Below are 23,287 nucleotides of genomic sequence, written 5' to 3'. Positions count from 1 at the left end.
GGCGGCGTCAACATCCCGCGCATTCGCGGCGCCGACCCGCATCGCGCCGGCGCGGGCCAGTACCTCGCGGGCGCGACGCCGACCCGCGTCGGTATCGGCGTCGGCATCGGCGGTTTCGACCGCGTGGATGGCCCTGGAGCGATCGGTCGCGGGCACGGACAAGGGGCTCACCTGCACCGACGCGCAGCGCGCCGCGATCGAGGACGCCATAGCGCGGTTGGAGGCGCTCAACCCCACCGCCGTGCCCTCGGACAGTTTAGCCCTGGAGGGCGCGTGGGAGGTCACGTACAGCAACGCGCCGCCCCCGTCGAACGGCAGCCTCGGGCCGTTCAAGGGCACGGCGTACCAGGAGATAAACCTCGCGGACGGCACGTACGTGAACCGGTTGACCGTGCCGCCCAACGATTGGCTCGGCGCGAGGCTGCGCGCGGACTGGACGCGCGTGGACGACACCCTGTGGCTCGTCACCTTCAGGGACGTCACCGTGAGCGTCCTCGGCTTCGACCTGTTCACCAAGGCGTTCGACGAGGAGACCACGCGGGTCTGGGAGCACTCGTTCGTGTCGGAGACGCACAGGGTTGTCCGAGCGGCGAGGACGATGGAGGGTCTGAGGCGGGAAGGGGCTCGGGGACGGGCGGCAGTCGCGGGAGACGACGACGACTGCGTGTTCACCATGCGAAGGGTCGGGGCGGGCGGCTAGGGGGTTAATTCGGCAGTCAATCTAGCTAGGTTCGTCGGACGGGTCCGCGCCGATGTCGCCGGTTGTGTCGCAGTCGTGATCTTACATTAGTCTATTCATCATCCTCGGCTACTCGTACAGTCGGATGAACGTCATCCATCCGTTCGTCTCGTCGCTCGTCATCCCCCCGCGCCCGCCAGGTTGGCAACGTCCCTCTTGCTCCCGCTCCGTCTCAGCCTGGCCTTCTTTCCCGCGCCCTTCTCGCCCTCCTTCACGCGCCTGTGCAGCAACGACTTGATATCCGCGGCTGACACGTACCCGTCCTTGTCCTCATCCGCCGCCTTCATCAGCCCCTCCGCGACAGCCTGCGCGGTGAGGCTGACGGGCTCCGGGCTCGCGAGCGACGAGCTCCATATCGACCGCCTGTGGGTCTTGCTCTCGTCCTTCCACGCGAGCGCCGCCGCGGCCCACCCAACCCCCGCGGCTTTCTCCCTCTGCAGGAGCTCCTCGAGCTCCTTCACGCTGAGCTTGCCGTCGCGCGTGGTATCCGCCCTGTCCACGAACGCGTCCACCTCCGCGTCCACGTCCGCGTCGCCGCCCACCACCACGCAGCCGCCCACGGTGTCGCCGCCCATCTCCGCGAGCTGGTGCGACACCGACGACTGGATGAGCCGTTCCCAGCGAAACGTCCACAAAGCCTCGTCAAACTCGATATCCTCCGCCAGCGTCTGCGGGTGAAGGTCGCCGTAAAGCGCCCGGGAGAAGGTGTGGAGGATGTTCTCGCCCCTGTCGTCGCCAAACATACCCTCCAAGTCCTCCACGGCGGCGTAGTCCACGATTAGCTCCTCGTCCTCGTCAAATGCGCCCGCGTCGGCGTACTGAAGCGCCAGCTCTCGGCCGCGTCGCGTCAGCGCGGAATTGAGCAAGCCGCCGACGCCGTACGCGGGGAGCATCCGAAGCGACCTGGCGATGAGCGCGGGGGTGACGGACGATGCGAGCGTGCCCAGCCGTGACATGGGGGTGGCCACCGGCGCGTTGACCATGTTGAGCGCGAGCAGGTGCAGCGGCGTGCACACCACCTGCATCAGGGGCGGGGACACGAGCTGCGCTACGGCGCTCGCGGTGGATTCGTCCTTGCTCTGTCCGCTGGCGACGAGGGCGTTGGAGAGGGCGTTTGGGAGGAAGAACGCGCCGCCCACGGTGAGCGCATCGCGCGTGGCGAAGAGTCCGTAGGACGCGAAGGGAACGACGAGCCCGGCGCCGGCGGCGGGGGCGCCGAACATTCTGGCAAAGGCGGCATCCTTGGCGATGCCGCCGAGCATGTTGGCGCCGGTGGTGGCGGTGAACTTGCCGGCCGCCTTGGAGTTTGCGGAGGCGTGCGCGCGCTCGCCGACGACGTCGCTGAGGTTAGCCGCCGCGTACGTGCCCGCGTATACGCCGGCGACCATCCAGAGGGCGGGCTGACGCAGCGCGCGGTGAGGTTGCCTCACAAACTCCGAGACGTTGTCGACGATGCCTCGCCACACGGAGGACGTCTGGCCGGCCGCGGCGGCGGTGACCGCGCGGTCGACGCACATGAGAAAGGGAGCGACGGACGCCGCGGCCATGCATCCGGATCCTATCGCGACCGCGGCGTCCGCGCCGGCGGGGACGAGGTCGAGCTGGTCGTCCGTCCTCGGCGTGAAGGCACCCCCTCCGCCTCCGCCCATTTTGTTTCTATAAAGGAGTCAACAGCAGCCGCGCCGGGCGGTTTCACGCTCGGCAGGTCGCGCGTCTCGTCAAGGACGCGGTCCGTCTCCGCTGGTATCGAGTATACGTCGCCCTCGATACCTCCCGCGCGCCTCACGGTCGCCCGGTACCCGGCGGCGCCTAACGAGCGCCCCGTAAAGTGCCGGTTCGGCGGAAAAACGCGGCTGCCGAGTTGGCAGAGCCACGGTCACAAACAAACGGAGGAGGCCTGGCGGCTGCTGAGTCAGAACGCGTTTTCTTCGGCAGCTTGTTTTCGGCTTATTTTTGGCTTTTCCGAGCCGACACCGCCTCTGAGGCGGGCGCGATGTTTTCACCCCACGAAATCTCACTTACAACGCACCGGGATACCGGTACCCCGCCGTCGAGAACGTCTCGACGGCGGATTGAGCTAGGAAGGGCGCCCGCGACGTCATCGTCCTCGTCGCGGGCATAGCAAAACGAAAGCGTAGCACTAGACTATGAGTAACTCTGTGCTCAACGCGCGCTCGCGGCGCCTCGGGCCTTCAACGGTGCGGTTCTGTTGTTGAACGATCCCACGGCGCGCCGGCGCGAAATAATAGTGTCCCCGTAGCGGGCGATGACGACGGCAAAGTCGCGTCCGCCGTCCCCGCCTCGGCTCACGACGCCGCCGCCGCCGATCGGGATCCGCCCGTCGTCGCGCCAAAGCCGAGGAGGCGCCGCCTCGCGCCGCCGCCGCCGCCCGCCTTCAACCGCCTCGCGTCGAATCGACCCAGCGTCCTCGCGCCGCCGCCGCCGCCGCCTGCACCCGCGCCCGTGCGCAGCGTGAACGGCGCGTCGCCGGTGTCGTCCGAGGGGTTCAACTCCGAACCCTTCGTCTTACCGACGATTCCCCGCCTCGCGGCGACGCCGATTGACGCGAGCGCCTTGCGACCTTTGGCGTTCGCGAGCTTCGCCGCAGCCGCGCCGCCTCTTCTACCCAGTCGCTCCTTCACAGCCTTGAGATCCTCCGCGGACGGCAGGAACTTACGCCTCGCCGCGTCGCGGCCTCTGGCGGACAGGGTGGTGTTGAGGATGCCGCCGATGCCGTACGCGGGGAGCATCCGAAGCGACCTGGCGATGAGCGCGGGGGGCGTGGACACCTTGAGCGCGGCGACCCTCTGCGCGAGGGTGGCCACCGGCGCGTTGACCATGTTGAGCGCCAGTAGGTGCAGCGGCGTGCACACCACCTGCATCAGGGGCGGGGACACGAGCTGCGCGGCGGCGCCCGCCAGTTGCGGCGACATCCCGCAGCTCGCGACGAGCAGATCTTTGGCGGCGTCGGGCACGACGAAGGCGCCGCCGATGGTCAAGCAGTCGCGCGCGGCGAAGAGGACGTAGGACGCGGTGGGAACCACGGCGGCGGCGGCCCCGGCGGCGACGGCGGCGCCGAAGAGCCTGGCGAACGCCGCGTCCTTGAGGATGGAGCCGCCCATGTTGACGCCGGTGACGACGCCGAACTTGCCCCACTCGGCGATGGGCCCGCTCGTGCCGGTGCGCTCGATGACGACGTCGCTGACGTTCTTGGCGAAGTAGGTGCCTCCGTAGACGCCCGCGACCATCCAGAGTGCGGGGGAGGTGAACGCCACCTTGGGATGCTTGAAGAACTCCGAGGCGGCCGCGAAGATCGCGCGCGCGAGCGAGCCCCCCGGCGCGGTCCCCGCGGCTGCTGACACGACCGCGCGGTCGACGCACATGAGGAAGGGCGCGACCGCGACGGAGGCGGTGACGCCCGCGACTAAGGCAACGGAGGCATCGGCGACCGCGGGGATCGCCGCCTTTTCCTCCGCGGTCCTCTGCTTCACCCCCATGCCTCCCGATACCCTACCCGCGCGGATAGATCTCCCGCTGCTGAACGCGCTTTAGTTTATTCCTTCCAGAGGAGCAATCCCAGGATTCTTATCCCGGGCGGAGTCTTCACGCGCCCGCGGCTTGGCGTATCGGCCGCGCGCGAACTACGAGACGCGCGAGAACCTTTCGATCGGACGCACGCTTCCCTCGCGGCGGTCGCCTCGCGGGGTCCTTCACAGTGAACCTCCTTGGCGGCTCGAGCGTTGGCGATATTTTCGCCTGACTCAGCGAACGTCCTTTCAGTCGGGTTCAAGAGACGCCGGAAATTTTCGCCTATGGAAATCGTTCCTGGTTTCTGAACCCATTCGTTGGGTCAGTTACAACGGCCTGGTTTTGGAGTGACAAGGATCCATCCGTGAAATCTCAAACAGTCAAACGCGCACACGTGAAGATCCAGAGCCGGATAAGCTGGGTGACGATTTCCCTTTCAACTGCGCCAGTCAAATGCAAATAAATCGATGAAACTGAAACCGGTTTGTGGACCGATGACCCACGGCGATCCGGGCCACCTGCCGGAGCGCGCCAAACGAAACGACAGTGGCGCTGTTGTTCGTTCCGGCACGACAGAGCGTCGGCGGACGCGGGGTGCGGAGGGGGGAGCGAATCCGCGGTCTTCATGGGCTCTCTTCTCCCACCTGGGTTCCTCCGCGCCTCCCCCGGGGATCTCCTGGACGCGGAGCAGACCCGATACGAGCGCGACCTCAAGGCCGCGCTCGAGGCGTCCCTGAGGGATGACGACGTCGAACGCGACGAGGACGTCTACCTCGCGGTGCAGGCCATGGCTCGGATGGAGGCCGGGGACGTTGGGACGAGTAAAGACGGCGACGACGACGCCGCGTCGGCGGCGTCGCTCAGGTCCGACATCGAGTCCGCCGTCGCGGTCCTGGCCAGGGAGCAGGCCAACTGCGCGTCGAGGCTCTCCAAGTTGGACGCGCAGCTCTCGTCGTCGTCGGAGCCGCCCGCGAAGCTGAGGGAGCGGCACGCGGAGGCGTCCGAGGAAACGGCGATGCTCGCGCGGCGACGGGACCGTCTCGAGCGCGCCGCGTCGGAGCTCGACGCCATGGAGGTGGCGCTCAACGGGAGCGACGCGCCGCCGGATGAGCGAAGGGCGCTGCGGGAATGCATCCTCCACTCCCTCCTCACCGATCTCGACGGCGGCGACGAGAAGAGAAGGGCAAAGGCGCACACACACGAGGACACCGAGCGTCGACCCAAGGGAGGGTTCGTGTCCAGGCTGTTGGGCCGCAGGAAGATCGCCGTGGTGGACGACGACGAGGAGTCCACCTTCGCCAACCCGAACGACCTCGGCCGAGCGTCCGGACTCGACGAAGACTTCTCCGAAGACTTCTCCGGAGACTTCTCCGATGACCTGGCGAGAACGAGCGGGATGAGCGACCTGGCGAGGGCCAGCGGCGCCGGGCGACTCGCGCGACCCAGCGGCGGCGCGCCCCGGGGGGTTCACGAGATGCAGAGCCTGCTCGGGGACATAAAGAGGATGGCGGCGAAGATGGAATCCGAGTCGAGGGGAAATCGGCGAGGAGCGGAAGAGGGCGAGGGATCGACCGACGGGGAACCCTCGTCTTCGGCGCGCGGCGCGGTGCGCAGCGAGCTCGCGCTCTTCGAAAACCTGCGCCACACGCTCCTCGACATCGAGACGAGGAAGAGGCGGTCGGGGTTTAGGTCGGGCTCGGGCTCGGGGGAAGGGTCGGATAGTTTCGATCGCGAGGCGGAGGCGAGGGCGGGTCTGCTGGCGGATCTGGCTCGCGAGATTCGCGGGGCGTCGCCGGCGGACGCCCAATCCCTTCACGAGTTTCTCGAGAAGATCGACGAGGTGCTCGCGTCGCTGAGCGACGAGCGCGAGGTGTTGAGGCGCGTGGACGCGTGGCCGGGCGCGAAGTTGGAGGCCATGCGCGAGCTAAGCCATTTACTCGCGGAGCTTGACGAGATGGCACACGCGGCTCGCCAGTGGCCGAGGCTCGACCCCAACTCGAGGGCGCTTCGAACTTCCGCCAAGGCTGCCGCGGTCATGTGGGCGTGCGACGAGGAGCGAGGGAAGATATCGCGCGCGGCGGACGCCATGCGTCGACGTATCGAGTCCATCGAACGGACAATCGCCGCGGATGTCGCGAGATTCGCCCGTCACGGCTTAGGGGGGGTGGACATCGAGGTCAAGCTGGCCGCGACGAAGCACGCGTCGCTGACCCTGGCGGATCGGTACGCGCGCGTCAGCTTGCTCGCCGCGGAACGGGCGGTGTTGGAGGACGACGGACACTACGGGATAATAAAGGCGCGGGAGACGCTGGCGAGCGCGGTGCGATTCGGGCTGCGATCGCACGAGCTCGCCGGAGGGTTCGACGCGCAAAGCCGCGAGGCGCTCGAGGACGTGCGCGCCTTTCTCGCGTCGATCGACGAGACGAGGGAGGAGGATTGACACCTCCTCGTTCGGTTAGGTACGCGTCGTGTGTGGGACGTTTCGCGCGGGCCGATGGGCGCCTCGAATGCAAACATAATGACCTTTAGTAACCGTCGGAAACCGTCGCGCGGTTGAATCGTCGTTCGTTTCGTCGTTTCGTCGTCTCGTCGGCGTCGTCGTCGTCGTCGTCACGCGCTCCCGTCGATGTCGAACCTCGGCGGACCGGTCGCCGCGCTCGGCGGTTTCGCCGCGCTTCCGGAAAGACCCGGAAAGACCCGCGGCGTCGGGATCCTCTTTCGAGTCCTCGCGATGAGCGCCTCCCTCTCTTTCTCGTCCCCCTCGTCCTCCTCGTCCGCCGCTATGCGCTGGAAGATGGGCAAGCGGCGCGGCGCGTCTTCCGAATCCCGTCGGCCGCCGCGCTCGCTCCCGCCTCCCCCCGTTCCCGATCCGTCGCGCCCGTTGCCCTGGGAACCCTTCCTCCCCTCGGGTCTCCAGTCCGAGGGTATCACCGCGTGCGCGCCGGCGACCAGCGTCCCGAGAACGCTCTTCGTGGGCGCCCTCTGGTGGATGAACCTACACCGGGTGCCGTACGGACACGTGCCGTTCTGCGCGAACGTCCTGCACACCTCCGTCTTGTACTTTGGATGCCGAAGCACGGGCCTCAGCTCGTCGCGGCCGTGCGAGAACTGGCACTTGGCGCCGTACCGACACGTCCCGGTCTCCTCCCACGACCTGCACAACTCCGTCTTGTACAGCGAGTGCTGCTGCGAACACGGCGGGCACGACACGGGCGACTGATACTGCTCCCACTGCTGCTCCCGCGACTGCTCCCACTGCTGCCCGTGCGCCTGTCGCAGCAGGCGATGGAAAAGCGGATCCGCCGGCGTGCCCGAGCCGGCGAGTGCGAGGTTTTGCGAGGGCGACGGCGGACCCCCACCCGTCCTTTGAACGCCGCCGGTCCTCGGCGATGCGAGCGGCGAAGGCGCGAGGGAGCTACCGGCGCTGGGCGGGTTTTGGAGCGGGGACGTCGGGGCGAGCCACGGGGGCACGTGTTGGTGTCGGTGGTGAAGTTCGTGGTGAAGTTCGTGTTGGTGTTGGTGTTGTTGTTGTTGTTGTTGATGATGGTGGTCGACGAACGGGTGGATGCCCGCGCCGGGCTGGGTCGGTTGGATCTCGATCTGCTGGAACGACTGCGGCAGGTTCTGCGGTCTCCGCGGACTCGGGAAGTAGCCGCGGTCCGCGAAGCCGAGGTCCTTCGGTCTGTGGAAGTAGTCGCTCACCGACGGCTGTTGGCCGCTCTGGAGCGGACGCATGGGGGAGCCGGGGATGGAGACGCACCCGGTGAGGGGCGATACGGGTAAGGCGTGCATGCCGTGGGAGTAGGGCGTCGCCGGGGCGGACTTGGCTCCGAGGGGCTGCTGCTGCGTCTGTCCCCCCGTCAGTATGACCTGTGGGTGAAGAGGCTGCTGCTGCTGCTGGTGGTGGTGGTGGTGGTAGTGGTCCCTGGGGACGAACGGCGGGGCCGCCGCGCCGAGGACGTTGCTCGCGGCGCCGAAGGGTAGGTGCCGCTGCGACGGCGCCGTCGCGAAGGGCTCCATCGCGCGCGAGAGCGCCCCGCGGTCCGGGGTCGTGGCTCGCACGCAGTCGTCCTCCTCGAGCTTTTCCTCGTGAGAAGGTCGTGGGTCTCAGGCGCGGGGACGCGCCGCGTCCCCTAGCCCGCCCGCCGCGCGCCGCTCCGACGTCGATCACGCGCGGTGTGCGAACGGCTCCGAGATCCCGACGCTCCGCGGGGCACCCTCGGCGCGATGCGCGTCTGGGGAGGCCCGAAACCTAAGGAAACCTACCTAGGGGAGGTCGCCTCGTTTTTCACCACTCGTCACGTCCCAGGAAAACAGAAAGTTCAAACCATACGGCGAAGTTGTTACAAGCGTCTACACACGTCGTCCACCGTTCGCTCACACGTACGACAGGTAGTTGTTCAAGTTGACCCGCAGGTTCGCCGCGATCTTCTGCGCCAGATCGTCCCCGATGTCGCACCTGTACCGCGCGCTCTCCAGCGGATCCGCGCCCCCAACCCGCGACAACAGACCCAACGCCACCGCGCTCGAAATCTGCATAAAGACATCCGCGCTCAGCAGCTCCCGCGCCAAGTCCTCGCTCCCGGCGCCCGCCTCGTCGTACGACTGCTTCGTCACCATGCGAAAGTACGCCAGCAACCGCTCGAGCGAGAACGCGCGCGGTCCCTCGAGCGCCGCGGACGCCGCAGCCTCCTGCTGCCGATCGGCGCTGAGCGCGCCTCGCCGACGCTTACCCCCACCCGTCCCAACCGCCGACGTCCCCGCTCGCCGACCCTCCACCATGTGACCGAACAATCGCCTGTCCACCGCCTCGCTGTTGCACGTCGCGAGGTACGCGGAGACGAGCATGAACTTGGTGAGCCGCGGGATGTCGAAATCGAGCCCGGGCCCGCTGAGAACGCCTACGTCCTCGGGCACGGGCCACGCGCCTCGAGCCAACGCCAAAGCCGCGGGGGACATGGGCACGGCGAGGCCCGAGTGCAGGTATCGGCCCCGGTACGGCGCCTTGGCCGGCTTCTGATGCGCGACTTGCTGATGCTGATGATCGCTGCCGCCGTCGTTCCCCGCCGATGACCCGCCCCTGGCGGTGGTGAGCGCGAAGAAGAGCTCCGCCGACTGCGGCAGCCGCGGCAAATTCTCCGCCTCCCACGCCCTCTCCGCCTCCCCATCCTCCCCGGGTGCCGACTTTTCGTCCCCAACATCCCGGTCCCCAACATCCCCGTCCCCAACATTCCCGTCCCCGCGCTCCGTCCCGTTCGAGACGCGGGCGTTCTCCTTCTCCTCCCGCCGACGCGCCCTCGCTTCGTCAATCGCATCCTTCGCGTCCTCCCACGGTTTCACGTACCGGCGCCACAGCGGCGCGAGTAACGCCCTCAGCTCGTGCAGGGACTTGCACGTCGCCGTGTACATGGGCAGGATCGAGGTGATGAAGTTGCGGTACAGCGCCGGGTCCGCGTTTGGTGGGAGTTCCCTCGTCAGGATGGCTCTGAGCTGCGCGTCGTTGTACGCGTCGAAGAAGACGGGCATCGGTGTTCGCACACCCGCGGCGGATCGGAAGGCGTCCCACCCGGGTGTGGCGACGAGGACGGTGCCGACGTTGCGGCCCGTCAGCTCCGAGAGCTTCATGAGCGCGGGCAGGAGCTGCTGCTCGCCCTTCCAGTCCAGCAAACGCGTCGCCTCGTCGATGACGAGGTAGATGGCTGGGGAGTCCGGCCTGATCCCGCGACGGAGCGTCGAGACGAGATCGGCGAGCCGGTCGCATCGCGCGGGCTTCTCCGAGTCCCTCAGCCACGGCCTGAGCTCCTCGACGATGGCATCTAAGAGGAGACGAGGCCCGTGCGCGTCCACGAGGGAGACATACGCGAACGGGCGCCCGAGCGCGGTGAAGACGTCGCGCACGATGGAGGACTTGCCCGTCACCGGCGGGCCGTGGACGAAGATGGGCAACGCGTGGTCGTGGGGCGCGCCGAGCAGGCCGAGGAGCTGCCCGACCTGCTCGCGTCTGCCGGGCCAGCGCGAGGTGAGCTCCCGCTGTATGGAAGGGTCGGGGTCCGGCGCCGGTCCCGACATCGCGGCCGCGTCCCTTCGCCCGCGCCTCGAGCCACGACGTCTGACGGACGAGATTCAAAAGTTCTTTTTTTTCCATTTGCGCCGGAACCTCAGCAGCGTAGCGTGACTGTAGTGTGATGAGAGGGTACGGGTGCGGGGAACTCTCGACTGAGAGCCCACGGGCACCGCCAACCGGGGCCGGGGCGCGAGCTGAGTAAGCGACGATTTAACGTTCAAAGATCGTTTACAAGTCATCCCGAACGTCTAAGATAAGAACACCCACCACCCGAGCGCGCACTATCCGAGTGCGATCTCGGAGCCTCGAAAAACCGAGAAGCTACGCCAAACCGTTTACTTGGCCTCCTTCTTGGCGAGGGAGGACGCGCGACGCTTGGCGAGGGACTCGGAGCGACGCTCGCGAGCCTCCTTGAGGCGCATGGAGAGGAGCTTCTGGTACTCGGCCGCCTCAGCCTTGGACTTGGCGATCTTGGCGGCGTGCTCGTTCTTCTCGATCTTCTTGCGGCGAAGGCGATCGGCGGTGATGAGGCGCTGAATCTTGGGAGCCTTGGACTTCTTCTTGCCAGTCGCGGACTCGAACTCGCGGCGGTAGGTGTTGACGTACTTGCGAACGTCGTCATCCTTGGAGAGCGCGAAGAGCTTGCGGATCTTGGACGCGCGCTTGGGACCGCGCATGCGGGGCTTCTCCTCGTCGGTGAGGCCGGGGAGCGCCGCGTCGCCCTGCTTCACAATCATGAGGTTGAGGACGGCGATGTCCGGGGAGATGATGCAACCGCGGCAAGCCTTGCGACGGCGCTCACCCTTGCGGCGACCGTGGCCGCGCATGCCCTGGGTCTTGGGGGACATCAGGAGGAACACGCGCTGGGCGGTGAGGACGCCCTGCCTCATGCCGAAGCCCTGCTTGTCGTTGCCGCCCATCACCTTGAAGATGTAACCCTTGTACTCGTCACCGAGGGCCTCGCCGGGGATCTCGGCCGCGATGCGCTTGTCATAGAAGACACGCCTGTGATCAAGGAAAGGAGGGTGACGCAAACGTCAGGATACGGTTCGTGGTCTGAGGATGCGACGGTGAGGCGCGCTGGATTGGAAAAAGCCCCCGAGGCTGTGCTGGTTTCCCCGGCGGAGATGGGTGGTTCCCGGCGGGCCGCCGCCCGCGCGCGATGAGCGACGCGAACGACGGAACCCCGAATCGCGGTTCAGCGTGATATGTATCGACCCGGAGCAAGCTCCGAACGCGTCGATTGCGAGCGCGGATCGACCTCCGGTCGACGGCCGCGTCGAATCACCCCGGCCCGCTCCCAGACCCTAACAACTCCCGTTCGCCAGTGCGCACGAAAAAACCCGTGATGGCCGGCGCGGCGACGCGAGCGACCCGATGCGCGTCGTGGGAAAACACTCACAGCTTGGACTCATCGGTGATCTCAAGCTTCTTCTGCTGCCCCGTGGCGGGGTTAGCAATGTTGAGCTGCGGGGGAAGAAGGAAGGGAGAGGCGTCAGCGGGGGCTCATGGGACGAACGATGCGATGGCGCAAGCGGGTGATGAGAGAAAAAACCCTGAGCGCGATCCCGGCGAAGCGCCCGTCCGGACGGTGCGCTCGCGTAGTCTCGGTCGTCTCGGGACGTGATGCGCATGGAGATGGCGAGGACGCTCACCTTCATGTTGCACGAAGAACCGCTAGCACGCCGGCTACCGGTCGCTGTCAAAAGGGACCGAGCCGTGCGCGCGAGGAACCCTAATAAACGCGAAAGCTGGTTTTCGAGGCCAGGGGTGCAACCGACCAGTCAAAATGAGCTTCATATAAAATAATTCGCAAAAAGACTCAAGAAAACGGTCGGACACTCGGACCGAGACCACGAGCGTTCCGAGCGTTCCGCGAGCGGTGACCGATCACTTCGCGGGACACCAATGGCCACAGAGTACCCCCGTCAGGCGCCCATCGACCCGAGGAAGAGCGCGTGCGCGGCCCAGCCGTCGCCCTGGTTCGTGCACCCCTTCGAAGAGCACGCGAGGGGCGCGATGCGCGTGTTGCGGTACTACTCGCGAGCTGCCACCGACGGCCAGCGCGCGGAACTCTTGGCAGACGTCTGCTGGAAGCTCTACGGTGACTACTTCCGGATGAAACCCAAGGTTTCGGGAACCTCGAAGACCACGTGGGTGTGCCCCGCGCTCGTACAGCCGGATGACGACGGCGACAACGACGACGGCGCCAACCTCTCTGCTTACAACGCCTCCACGTGGGTCGAGGCGGACGCCCCAAATTTGATGATCGCCTACCTCGAGAACGGAGACTTCTTCAGGATGTGCCACGAGGCCTCCCGCGATATCCAGCTCGAATGCGCCTCCCTCAGCTGGCGCGAGGCCGCGGACGAGCTCCAGTTCGCATCGAACATTCTCACCGCGTACAACGACGTCGCCGCGACGGACTACAACCTCCGCAACGCCATCCGTGCCCACCTCGAAACCCGGGATCTCCGCTGGGAGCATAACCGCCCCGAGATTCCCGACACGCCCGAAACCCACAGGCCGCGCGATCACGCGCTCACCATCGCCGACGGCGATTGGGATGACGACTTTCTCGTCGTCCTTGAGTCGCCCATGTCGAAGATCTCGGTCCACACGGAGCTCAAGCCCCCGAGACCCGCCTACCTGAGGCGCTCCTCCTCCTTGCCCGTCCGGGCCACTCACAGATGCGAGACCTTCCCGTTGTGAGACCGGCGGGCGACCAGTCACCGCCCGGGACACCGTCGACCGCCACGCGCTCGGCTACGACGATTTCGCCTCTCGACTACGACGAACCTCCTTGTACACCCACGCCGCTACGACTGTAAAGGACCCTTAATATCACTCAGACCCTGGTGAGTCACCGGCTCTCTGACGACTTTGTAATATAGCCAGCTTTTTCACGGTCACGACTCCGCGGACGCCTGTTGCCGAGTGCCGTGCTTCCCCTCCCGTTTCTTCCTGAGCGCCGCGATCCGATTCCTGTGTCTCTTTCCCTCCACGTGAGAGCGCCACTCCGTCTCGCCCCGCAGCGTCTTGTCGCAAGCCTCGCATCGCCGCTCTGTCCACGGCTCCTCCTCCGACGGAGCCGCCCCGCCGCCGCCAGGATCCTCCCCCGCCAAAAACGAGACTGTCGCCGCCAGCGCCGGCTCCCGCACGTCCTTCGCCCACGCCGATCGCGCCGCCGCGTCGTCGCCGACCCTCAGACCCGCGTGCGTCGCGGTCGAGTCCAGATAAATAACTCTCCACCCGAATGCGCGCTCGAGCCGCCGACACCGTCGCAGCTGCCGCCGCGCGAGGCGACACGTGTCCGCCTTCATAGCCTCGACCGCCTCCGCCCTCAGCGCATCGACATCTTCGCCCTCGCCGGCATCGCCATCCTTCCCCTCGCCGCTCGTCCACTCGAACCCTCGAGCGCGTAGGTACCTCCCCCACTCGTGGAACCCGATGCTCTGCGACGCGCCCCTCGCGTCGTCGCTCGCCCCGCGCGCCTTTGCCTTCGCGGCGAACGCCTCCAGCTCCCGCACCAACCCGGCGGCTAACATGGCGTCCACCCGACGACGCAGCGCGAGGTCCAGCTCGTCGTTCGTCGCGCGCATGCACAGGAACAGCGAGCGAAATCTCATCGCGTCGGCGGCGGCGCGTCGTCGCCGCGCGAATATCTCGCTCGCCGGTTCACCCGTCGAGTCGCGTATCTCGAGGTACCGCCGGACCCGGCGCGTGTTTCTCGGGTGGATCTTGGCGGCGGAGACTGGGTCGACCTCGCGGAGCCTCGCGTGAGCCGCGAGCGCCGCCGCCTCGTCCCGCGTATCGTTTGGTCCCACCGTCGGTTCCCCCTTCGTCCGGTCCAATTTTGTTTTTCTCGTCGCCGCGTCCGCGTCGTCTTGGTCTTCGTCCGAGGACTCGACGGCTCGCGCGTCCTCTCCTTCGTCCAGCAGCGACTCGCTCACCACCGCGCGGAGGTAGTAATCGCTCCCGCCCACCAGCACCGGCGTCTTACCCCTCGCGATCACGTTCGCGATGACCCCGAGCGCGGCGTCCCTGAAGTCCCGCACGTCGATGGCGCCGGCGAGGGACCCCGGGGCGCGGTCGCCTCCCGCGACGGCATCGGATGCCACGGCGCCCGTCGGGTCGACGCACCCGAGCATGTGATGCGGCACCCCGCGCATTTCCTCCGCGGACGCCTGCGCGGTGGCGATGGGCAAACCCGCGTACACCTGCATGGCGTCGCAGTTCACAACCTCACCGCCATTCTCGAGGGCGATGTCCACCGCGAGCCTGGTCTTACCCGCGCCCGTCTGGCCGAGGACGCACACCACGGCGTGGGGCGGCGCGGGCGGATCCGACCCGCCCGCGGCGTCGGTCATCGTGCCGGGGGCCTCGGAGGAGGCGAACCGTCGCGAGGCGCCGAGTGACGGGGAGCCCGGCGGGCGCTTTCTCCTTGCAGGGGACGACTTGCAGGCGTTTCCGAGACGGGGAAAGTTCCACGTTTTCGCATTTGGCTGTCAACGAGCGGCGCTCGCACACTTCGAGACGCGCGAGCGAGGACGCATCGACGCGATACTTTTCGCGAGCATGGAGCCAATCGTCGAGGCCGACGACACCGACGACGACCCGCCGTCCCGCGTGTGGTCGGTGTCGTCGTCGGCGATGAACCTCGACGCGGAAGACGAGGAGCTTGTTAAATGGGCCGCGAAGGTGTACGGTCGCGGCGACTTCGGGCGCGACGGCGACGCTTCATCCAAGGAGGACGACTCCCCGCGGTCCTTGATGAGCGAGAATGAAGGCAACGTCGTTGATTTCACGACGGATACCGCCGATACCCCGGGAGGCGCCGACGAACCCGAGCGCGAGAGCCCCGCCGACGATTCCTCCGAGAAAGGGGGCGGTGACAAGGACGTAACGGCGGGGCAAACCCGACGGCCCGGCCGCGGCTCCATCTTCACCAGCAAGGACGTCCGCAGGCAGACCGTCGTCATCGCCAAAAAGGCGTTCTCGTCCGTCGCGTCCGTCGGCCTGGGCTTGGGCTACCTCGCCTACCTCCGCGTCAGGCATCGCGAGCAGAACGACCCAAACTCGTGCACGCCCTTCGTCGTGCACGGCGGCAAGGCCCTGACCCGCGAGTTGCTGTCTCGATGCCCGAGCCTCCAGCGGGAGTACGAGCTGCCGAAGTGGTGCACCAACACCCACGCGCAGACGCTGATCGGGTACGGGCGGATGTTCACCATCTTCCTGGAGTACGACCGGCAGCTGGTGCGGTGCGCCGACGGCGGGCAGGTCGGGCTGGACTGGCTGGTGAAGGCGCGGTTCACGCCGCCCGCGCGTCCGCCGTTCACCCCCGAGGAGGCCGCGAACCGCGCGGTCGTCCCCCACAACATCCCCGCGGCGTGCGACCTCCCCGACGACGCCCCCGTGTTCATCATGCTGCACGGGATCAACGGGGGATCCCACGAGGGCCCCTCGAAATGGGCGGTGGCCACGGGCGCTGTTCGCGGGTGGCGGTGCGTAGCGCTCAACATGCGCGGCTGCAACGGGGTGCCGCTGTCCAACGCGAAGGTGTACTGCGCCGCGAACGCCGAGGACGTGCGCACGGCCGTCAACGCGTGCAAGTCCAGGTACCCGTCCGCGCCCATCCTCCTGGCGGGGTATTCCCTCGGAACCTACGTCATAGGGACCTACCTGGCGGAGGAGAACAGCAAGGGGTTCGACCCGGTCGCGGGCGCGGTTTTGATCTCGTGCCCGATGGACCCGGTCTCCTCGTTATCCGCCATGAACAGGTCAACCGGCCTGATATACCAGGGCGCCCTGAGCTCCGAGTTGTCGCGGTACTATCAGAAGCACAAGGACCAGGTGGACACCATAGGCGAGGACAAGAACGTCGAGTTCAAGGACAAGGCTATCCGATCAATCGCCGACTTTGACAAGCTCATAGTCGCGACGCACGGTTTCTCGGAAGCGGGCGAGTACTACGACTACTACGCGCCGCAGCGCATAATACCCAGCATCCGGACCCCGACGCTTTATCTGCTCGCCATGGACGATCCGTTCCTGGGCGAGCACGAGCAGTGCGAGGCGGCGATCCGCGGGAGCTCGCACGTGGCGCTCGCTCACGTTCGGAAGGGCGGGCACGTCGCTTTTTTGGAGAAGGGCGTCGGTGTATTCGGGCCGTGCTGGACGGACAGGGTGCTGGGGGAGTTTCTGGCGTCGACGCTGGCGCCGAGGAGCGCGGCGGCGAGGGCGGTGGACAAGGCTTTGCCCCCCGTGAACCCTCAGAACAAGGACCGGATCAGCCGGAGTGTTTTCGGAGCTCAGTGGAAGCAGAAACCAAACGGCGGGGGCAAGTCAGCGTTGCTGAAGCAGGGCGGCGTCGGGTCCCTCGGCGCCCTCGGCGAGGACGGCCGCGCCCGGCTGTGAGTGAGAGAGTATCAAACGATTCGTATTTTATTTTTTTTAATGAGATGAGAGTGTACGCCGCGAGCGAGCGATGCCCTCGCCTCCATCCACATCCTTGGTTAACAGCACACTTTCTCCCCTCGGGCTTGACGATAAAGTGATTCGGGTCAGGCGGGAAGGTCACTCGTGGGTCGCAGTGGAGGCGGTCCGGTCGACGGCGGCTCGACGGGGCACGGATCGATGGGTCGCACGAGGAAGGATGCGCGCAGGTGCGCACCCTTCGTCGTGCACGGCGGCAAGGCCCTGACCCGCGAGTTGCTGTCTCGATGCCCGAGCCTCCAGCGGGAGTACGAGCTGCCGAAGTGGTGCACCAACACCCACGCGCAGACGCTGATCGGGTACGGGCGGATGTTCACCATCTTCCTGGAGTACGACCGGCAGCTGGTGCGGTGCGCCGACGGCGGGCAGGTCGGGCTGGACTGGCTGGTGAAGGCGCGGTTCACGCCGCCCGCGCGTCCGCCGTTCACCCCCGAGGAGGCCGCGAACCGCGCGGTCGTCCCCCACAACATCCCCGCGGCGTGCGACCTCCCCGACGACGCCCCCGTGTTCATCATGCTGCACGGGATCAACGGGGGATCCCACGAGGGCCCAACGAAATGGGCGGTGGCCACGGGCGCTGTTCGCGGGTGGCGGTGCGTGGCGCTCAACCTCCGGGGATGCAACGGGGTGCCCTTATCATCCGCGAAGGTGTACTGCGCCGCGTCCGCCGAGGACGTGCGGGCCGCGGTGGACGCCGCCAGACGCAGGTACCCGTCCGCGCCCATCCTCTTGGCGGGGTATTCCCTCGGAACCTACGTCATAGGGACCTACCTGGCGGAGGAGAACAGCCACGGCCGGGACCCGGTCGCGGGCGCGGTTTTGGTATCCTGTCCCCTCGACCCGCACAGCTCACACGCGGGTCTGAACAGAGACGCCGGCCTGGTGTACAACGGCGCCATCACCGCGGAGTTGCGGAGATACTACAGGAAACACGTCGACGTCGTCGGGCACGTGGGAGGCGCGGGTTTCAGCGCTAAACTCATACGCGACTTTGAGAGGGAGCTCATAGTCGCGACGCACGGGTTCGACTCGGTGGAGGAGTACTATCACTACTTCGCGCCGCAGCGCATAATACCCAGCATCCGGACCCCGACGCTGTACGTCGTGGCGAAGGACGATCCGTTCCTGGGGGAGACGGAGCAGTGCGAGGCGGCGATCCGCGGGAGCTCGCACGTGGCGCTCGCTCACGTTCGGAAGGGCGGGCACGTCGCATTTTTGGAGAAGGGCGTCGGCGTGTTCGGGCCGTGCTGGACGGACAGGGTGCTGGGGGAGTTTCTGGCCTCGACGCTGGCGCCGAGGAGCGCGGCGGCGAGGACGGTGGACCGATCGCTGAAGCCGCTGAGTGAGCGGAACGAGCAGCGCATCAGCAGGGAGGTGTTCAACGGGCGCTGGAGAGAAAGCGGCGGCGGGGACCGGCGTTCAATCGACGCGGCGAACGGCGGCGAGGACGACGCGCTGCAGTCGCACGTGGACCCCAAACGGGGGTTGCGCATCCGGTCGAGGCTGTAAGCCATCGTCGGCTTAGGTTCATTGATTAACGTCGAGGTAGTTCACGTAACGATGAGAAGCCGCCGGGCGATGACGGTTTTTCCAGAGGCAGCACAGAAAACTTCGCTCCTCCTCGATACGGGCAGCTCGGCCACGTTGTTTTCTTCAGGGTTGGCGAAGGGATTCGCGGGGCAGTTCGAGGGGCGCTGCCGGAGGGGTGCGCGCGGTCTCGCTCGCGAACGACGGGTCCGCGGCGCGTCGCACGAATTCCTAGGGGAGTCAGCGAAAGAACCGGCGCGGAAAACCCGCAATCGGACTCGGCGCGCGAAGGTGCGAAGACGCATTGTCGCGGTTGGGGCGCCTGCGAAAAAGGGGAGAACCGCAGCCGCCTGCGCACGGACGTCTGAGCGGTTACTCGCTTGCGATCGGGCGGACACGCGGGCGGGGGCGACGCCATGACCGCCACGCCCGCGCGCGACAGCGACTCGGAGATGGAGGAGATGCCCCTGAGGGAGCGCATGGCCAAGTTTGACGAGGAACTAGCCGAACATCGCGGCTTAGTCGAGCGTCTGGCGCCCGGCCCGCCCAAGGTGATCGCGCCGCTCACCGTCGCGGAGGCTTTCGATTTGCTCGATGCGGCCAAGGCCAAGGACCAGGTGAGGCACCCCCCGACGCCGGATCCCGATCCGAGATCCACTTCCGAAGCCCGCGGCACGCGCAACGCGACGAAGATTCGGAACGGGACCGCACGCTCCGGGGAGAAGCCGCGCGCGACGCTCGCGACGCGCGCAACCCCGCCACGGCTCTCATCCCCTGCCGCACCGATGTTTATTTTTCCATCCCGCTCCCGGTTATTTTACTTCAACCTATCCTCATCCGTCCGCCGCCGCCGCCGCCGCCGCCGCTGACCGCGCCATCCCACCCGCTCCCACCCGATCCCACCAGAAACAAAAGAAGGCGCACCAGGCCGAGGACAAGGCGAAGGAGAAGGAGATGCCGCCGTGGTGGAGGCTCAACGAGGATTACTTCAGGGAGCTGCGCGTGCGCGACTTGGCCCGCGTCGTCCCGCCTCGCGGGTGGCTCGCCGAAGCCGACCCCGACCTCCTCGTGCCACCGCGTGGACGCCCCGCCAGCCGCGAGGGCGGACCGGACGAGGCGACGTGGTGGAGGGACGCCCCGAGCGCCCAAGGCGGCGTCGGTGTTAACCCCCAACCCGTCCCAAACGCAGCCCCGGGCGCCAGCTGTGCGTCGATGGAAAAAGTGACGACGACGACGGGTGTGTCGGTCGCGGCGCCTCCCACGCCGCTTGTTTTCGCGCCGTACGTGGCGCCGAAACCGTCGGGACCCGCGGTGGGGCACGACCTCCTCGACGCGGAGCTCCGCGCGGACGAACTCGCGGCGTTGGCGCGCGGCGTGCTGCTATTCTCCGAGCGGCGCGAGAAGGACGTTAAAACGCTCGCGAAGGAATTTTGCGCGCGAGACGAGAGACACGTGGAGGATTGGCTCGCCGGCGTCGGCAGGTGCAAGCGACGCGAGGATGGAGACGACGTCTGCAAAGGGGTGGCGAGGTGGCTGAGGCACCGCGCGGCGACCGCGCAGATCGACGCGGCGAAGGAGAGACGCGACGCGACCGAGCCGCTGGATATATACAGGGCGGAGGCTCAGCCGACGAGGCCAGACGGCAGCGGAGGAGACGGCGTACCGGCGTCGCCGTACCAGCCCCCGCCGCCCACCGTCGTCGCCGTCATCAAGACGAACGACGACGGCACGGTGTACGTCGGCGGCGAGGAGCCCGCGAAGGCTGCTGCGGCGGCGGCGGCGGCGGCGGCGGCGGCGGGCGGGGAGGGCAACGCCGGCGCGACGGGCGTGCTCGGCGGCGTCATCACCGGCGCGGCGGCCGTCGCCGCGCGCGCCCTGGGACTCGGTGGACGGACCGCGTCGACGATGTCCGCGTCGTCCGCGGCGGTGAACGGGGGTTCGCTCTCGGCGCTTGCCTCGTCCGCCGCGATCGCCGCGTCCGACGGCGGGTCCGACGCGGCCAATCAGAGAGCGGAACCGGCGACGGAGGAGGAGCGGGCGGAGGCTGAGCACAGGCGGCTGGTTCGGCGGGCGTTCGGCCACCAGGGTTCGCTTCCGCACCTTCACGGCCCGTGCCAGACGGACGAGGCGATGCCGCCGCACACCGCGATGCTGTTGGACAGGTGCTTCTGGCTGGCGTCGTCGGTGTCGAAGCTGCCGAAGGCTCCGCCGCCGACGCCGTGGATCTCGCCCTCGCCGCCGAAGCTCCGCGAGGTGGTGTCCTCCAGGGCGTCTCGACAGGGTGATAAAAAGGGAGGCCCCCCTGGGGGACGTAACGGCAGGGGCGACGCGAGCGCCGGCGGCCGGTGCGCCGTGTGCGTGGTTCAGAAGAAAGGCCGGTGCGGCACCGACACGGCGCCGCGGAACTGCCTCCGCCGCGCGGGCGCCGGCAGGTTCAAGCGCGACGACGACGACGACGACGAAGAGGAGGAGGAGCCCGACCCGTTCGACGCCTCGCCGGAGGTGAAGGCGGAGCAGCGTCCGCCGGCCAAGGGAGCCGAGGAAAACGCCGAGGAAAACGCGCCCGTTCTTCCCAAACCCAGACCCAAGTGGCGAACGCCGCCCGCCGCCTCCACCGCGGCGATCGCGGCGATGCGAAAGGAGGAGCGAAGACGGCGAAGGGAGGAGGCGAAGGCGCGGCGCGCGGCGCGCGTCGGCACCGACGACGGCATGGCCAGCCACACCGAATCCGACTCCGACGAATCATCCGACTCGGATTCTTCCTCCGACTCGGATGCCTCCGACGCCAGATCCGCCCAATCCGAACTGGACGCGCTCACCAGGGCGCTCGACTCCCGCCCCGAGCTTCGAGCCGCCGCGCCGTGCGACGAGGTCGAGTCCGAGACGCTCGCGCTGCAGTACGAGCTCCTGTGGCAGCAGCAGGCGAACCGCGCGGTGCTCTCCGCGGTGCTCAAGCGCGTCGCGTCCGCGTGCGAAGAGGAGGGTGAAACTTTTGCTCGATGCGAGGGCGACATCGCCGAGGCGGCGCAGATGATGTCCAAAGTTCGCGAGGTGCGACGGATGGTCAAGCGGGAGAAACGGGAGGCTGACCAGCGCGCGGCGCTGGAACGGGCCGCCGCCGCCGCCGCCGCGTCCTCCCGCGTCGGCGCGCAGCGCAGGGACGCCGACGGTAACGTCATCGCGCCCGTCATGGGCGCGCTGGACGGGTTACCGCCCGACGTGGTGGCCGCGGCGCTGGGCAGGGCGGAGGAGGAGGCGACGCGCAGGGCGGCTCGAGAACGCGAGAGGAGGGAGGCGGCCGAGAACGCGGCGCTCGCGGCAAAACTCGCGAAGAAAGCGGCCGAGTCGTATCGACCGCCGCCGCCGATGACGGGACGGTTCGGCCAACCGGCGACGCACCAACCGGCGACGCAACAAACCTGTAACGCCCCGGCTGCGTCCGTTTCGGCGCGATCCGCGACGCCGGAGACCCCCGTCGCGGCGGCGGGGGGTGCGGGCGGCACCCTCGGCACCCTCGGCACCCTCGGCACCGCCCACTCGACGCCCCCCGCGTCCGTCTCGGCGGCGCCCGCGACGTTGGTGGACACGGTGCACGCCGCCGCCGAGGCTGGCGCGGCGCGTCGACCGGGGGAGTGCGCGGTCTGCGCGGGGACCGCCGACGCGGCGCACGCGCGCGAGACGATGCGGTGCGCGCGATGCGCGCTGCCGGTGCATCCCCGGTGCTACGGGTCGACGCCCGGGTCATCAATTGAGGGGTGGATGTGCTGGTGCTGCAAAGACGCCACGGCAAAGGGAAAGGCGAACACCCCCGCGGTGCTCGCCGCCGCGCGCACCGCGCCGCCGGGGTCGATCAGGCCGTCGAGCCAGGAGAAGATGGCGATGTACCGCGGCGTGTCGTGCATCCTGTGCCCCGTGCAGCTCGGCGCGTTCAAGCAGACGGACGACGGGCGTTGGTGCCACGTCGTGTGCGCGCAGTGGCAACCCGAGGTTTGTGTCAAGGACGCCGACGAGATGCGGTGCTTCGAGGGCATCGCGCAAATCCCGAAGGAGCGCGCGACGCAGCCCTGCGTCGCGTGCGGCCAAACCGCCGGGGTCACGATGCGATGCAGCTACGGCCACTGCCAAGCCACGTTTCACCCGCTGTGCGCCAGGCAGAGCGGCTTCCACGTGCGCGCCAGCGACGGGTCCAAGCCGCAGTTTCGCGCATACTGCGACAAGCACTCGCCGACGCAGCGCGAGCGGGACGACGCTCGCGGCGTACCGCCCGCGGTCGTGCCCCCGCCACCCGAGCTCGGACCCGTCACGGTGACGTCGCTACCGGTGACGTCGCTGCCGGTGACGACGTCGCTGCCGGTGACGTCGCTACAGGCGGGCGGACAGGCGATGAACGTTCCCCGCGGCGGGTCGCCCTCGCCCGGCCCAAACGGCGAGGAGGGATCCGCCATTCGGCGGCTTCGAAGCGACCTTCAAAGAGCGAGGGCCGCGGGGTTGGCCCCCGGCGGCAGGAATGGCGGGAAGCGCAAGGGAGGTGTGGGCGGCGGTAGGAACGGCGGTGGGTTCGACGACTCGGGCACCGCTTCCGACGCGGAGCCCGGGTCGAGCGTCATCGGTCCCAGCGGCGTGGTACCAACCGCGCCCAAGCGAGCGCGCACGGGCTCGGCGAAGCAGCTCAAGTCCGCGGCGGCGGCGGCGGCGGCGAGGGCGGGGGTCGGGTTGGGGGTTGGGTCGGAGGCGCCCGGGAATGGCCGCGAGGGCGAGTTTGGAAAGTCCGCGACGACGACGACGACGACGACGCAGCCGAAGAAGCGGGGTCGGCCGAGGAAGGTGCAACCCGAGGGCGACGGCGTCGCGAGCAAGGAGCCGGGCGCGGGGGGCGCGAACTGAACCGGCACGAACATCTCTGGAATATCGTAACATCACGTGAGATTGACACG

General features: G+C 67.9%; 12 protein-coding genes across 12 annotated transcripts; 6 read left to right on the top strand and 6 right to left on the bottom strand.

Moving 5' to 3' along the window:
• The first annotated feature begins 31 nt into the window (after window positions 1–31).
• Window positions 32–785, top strand: MICPUN_107809 (predicted protein). The gene has a single exon (XM_002499879.1). The coding sequence runs from the start codon at window positions 128–130 to the stop codon at window positions 698–700; it is 573 nt and encodes a 190-aa protein (XP_002499925.1). The 5' UTR covers window positions 32–127; the 3' UTR covers window positions 701–785.
• Window positions 786–858: 73 nt separating this feature from the next.
• On the bottom strand, window positions 859–2,388 carry MICPUN_56413 (predicted protein; the record flags this gene model as incomplete). Its single annotated transcript, XM_002499408.1, has 1 exon — window positions 859–2,388. The coding sequence occupies one exon, from the start codon at window positions 2,386–2,388 to the stop codon at window positions 859–861; it is 1,530 nt and encodes a 509-aa protein (XP_002499454.1).
• A 657-nt stretch (window positions 2,389–3,045) lies between these two features.
• Window positions 3,046–4,236, bottom strand: MICPUN_105197 (predicted protein; the record flags this gene model as incomplete). The annotated part of the gene is made up of 1 exon (XM_002499407.1): window positions 3,046–4,236. The coding sequence occupies one exon, from the start codon at window positions 4,234–4,236 to the stop codon at window positions 3,046–3,048; it is 1,191 nt and encodes a 396-aa protein (XP_002499453.1).
• A 656-nt stretch (window positions 4,237–4,892) lies between these two features.
• On the top strand, window positions 4,893–6,707 carry MICPUN_56415 (predicted protein; the record flags this gene model as incomplete). Its single annotated transcript, XM_002499878.1, has 1 exon — window positions 4,893–6,707. The coding sequence occupies one exon, from the start codon at window positions 4,893–4,895 to the stop codon at window positions 6,705–6,707; it is 1,815 nt and encodes a 604-aa protein (XP_002499924.1).
• A 170-nt stretch (window positions 6,708–6,877) lies between these two features.
• Window positions 6,878–8,287, bottom strand: MICPUN_56416 (predicted protein; the record flags this gene model as incomplete). The annotated part of the gene is made up of 1 exon (XM_002499406.1): window positions 6,878–8,287. One exon carries the CDS (start codon window positions 8,285–8,287, stop codon window positions 6,878–6,880), a length of 1,410 nt encoding a protein of 469 aa, XP_002499452.1.
• Window positions 8,288–8,644: 357 nt separating this feature from the next.
• Window positions 8,645–10,336, bottom strand: MICPUN_56417 (predicted protein; the record flags this gene model as incomplete). The annotated part of the gene is made up of 1 exon (XM_002499405.1): window positions 8,645–10,336. One exon carries the CDS (start codon window positions 10,334–10,336, stop codon window positions 8,645–8,647), a length of 1,692 nt encoding a protein of 563 aa, XP_002499451.1.
• Window positions 10,337–10,536: 200 nt separating this feature from the next.
• On the bottom strand, window positions 10,537–12,039 carry MICPUN_90125 (predicted protein). The gene is made up of 3 exons (XM_002499404.1): window positions 11,987–12,039; window positions 11,734–11,798; window positions 10,537–11,336 (listed from the first exon to the last, which is right to left on the bottom strand). Exons 1-3 carry the CDS (start codon window positions 11,990–11,992, stop codon window positions 10,667–10,669), a joined length of 741 nt encoding a protein of 246 aa, XP_002499450.1. The 5' UTR covers window positions 11,993–12,039; the 3' UTR covers window positions 10,537–10,666.
• Window positions 12,040–12,239: 200 nt separating this feature from the next.
• On the top strand, window positions 12,240–13,043 carry MICPUN_99116 (predicted protein; the record flags this gene model as incomplete). The annotated part of the gene is made up of 1 exon (XM_002499877.1): window positions 12,240–13,043. One exon carries the CDS (start codon window positions 12,240–12,242, stop codon window positions 13,041–13,043), a length of 804 nt encoding a protein of 267 aa, XP_002499923.1.
• Window positions 13,044–13,240: 197 nt separating this feature from the next.
• On the bottom strand, window positions 13,241–14,701 carry MICPUN_56420 (predicted protein; the record flags this gene model as incomplete). Its single annotated transcript, XM_002499403.1, has 1 exon — window positions 13,241–14,701. The coding sequence occupies one exon, from the start codon at window positions 14,699–14,701 to the stop codon at window positions 13,241–13,243; it is 1,461 nt and encodes a 486-aa protein (XP_002499449.1).
• Window positions 14,702–15,104: 403 nt separating this feature from the next.
• MICPUN_99118 (predicted protein) lies at window positions 15,105–16,748 on the top strand (the record flags this gene model as incomplete). Its single annotated transcript, XM_002499876.1, has 1 exon — window positions 15,105–16,748. One exon carries the CDS (start codon window positions 15,105–15,107, stop codon window positions 16,746–16,748), a length of 1,644 nt encoding a protein of 547 aa, XP_002499922.1.
• A 564-nt stretch (window positions 16,749–17,312) lies between these two features.
• On the top strand, window positions 17,313–18,104 carry MICPUN_68285 (predicted protein; the record flags this gene model as incomplete). Its single annotated transcript, XM_002499875.1, has 1 exon — window positions 17,313–18,104. A coding segment is annotated over one exon (792 nt), but the record flags the coding sequence as incomplete, so codon positions are not given.
• Window positions 18,105–18,769: 665 nt separating this feature from the next.
• MICPUN_99120 (set domain protein) lies at window positions 18,770–23,237 on the top strand (the record flags this gene model as incomplete). The annotated part of the gene is made up of 2 exons (XM_002499874.1): window positions 18,770–18,970; window positions 19,260–23,237. The coding sequence occupies 2 exons, from the start codon at window positions 18,770–18,772 to the stop codon at window positions 23,235–23,237; spliced, it is 4,179 nt and encodes a 1,392-aa protein (XP_002499920.1).
• Between the last annotated feature and the right edge of the window lie 50 nt (window positions 23,238–23,287).

The sequence above is a fragment of the Micromonas commoda genome, chromosome 2 (genome assembly GCF_000090985.2).
Source record: "Micromonas commoda chromosome 2, complete sequence".
Classification (NCBI taxonomy): Eukaryota; Viridiplantae; Chlorophyta; class Mamiellophyceae; order Mamiellales; family Mamiellaceae; genus Micromonas; species Micromonas commoda.
The sequence above is the reverse complement of the archived record's forward strand: the minus strand, read 5'-3'. Positions and strand labels throughout refer to the sequence as shown.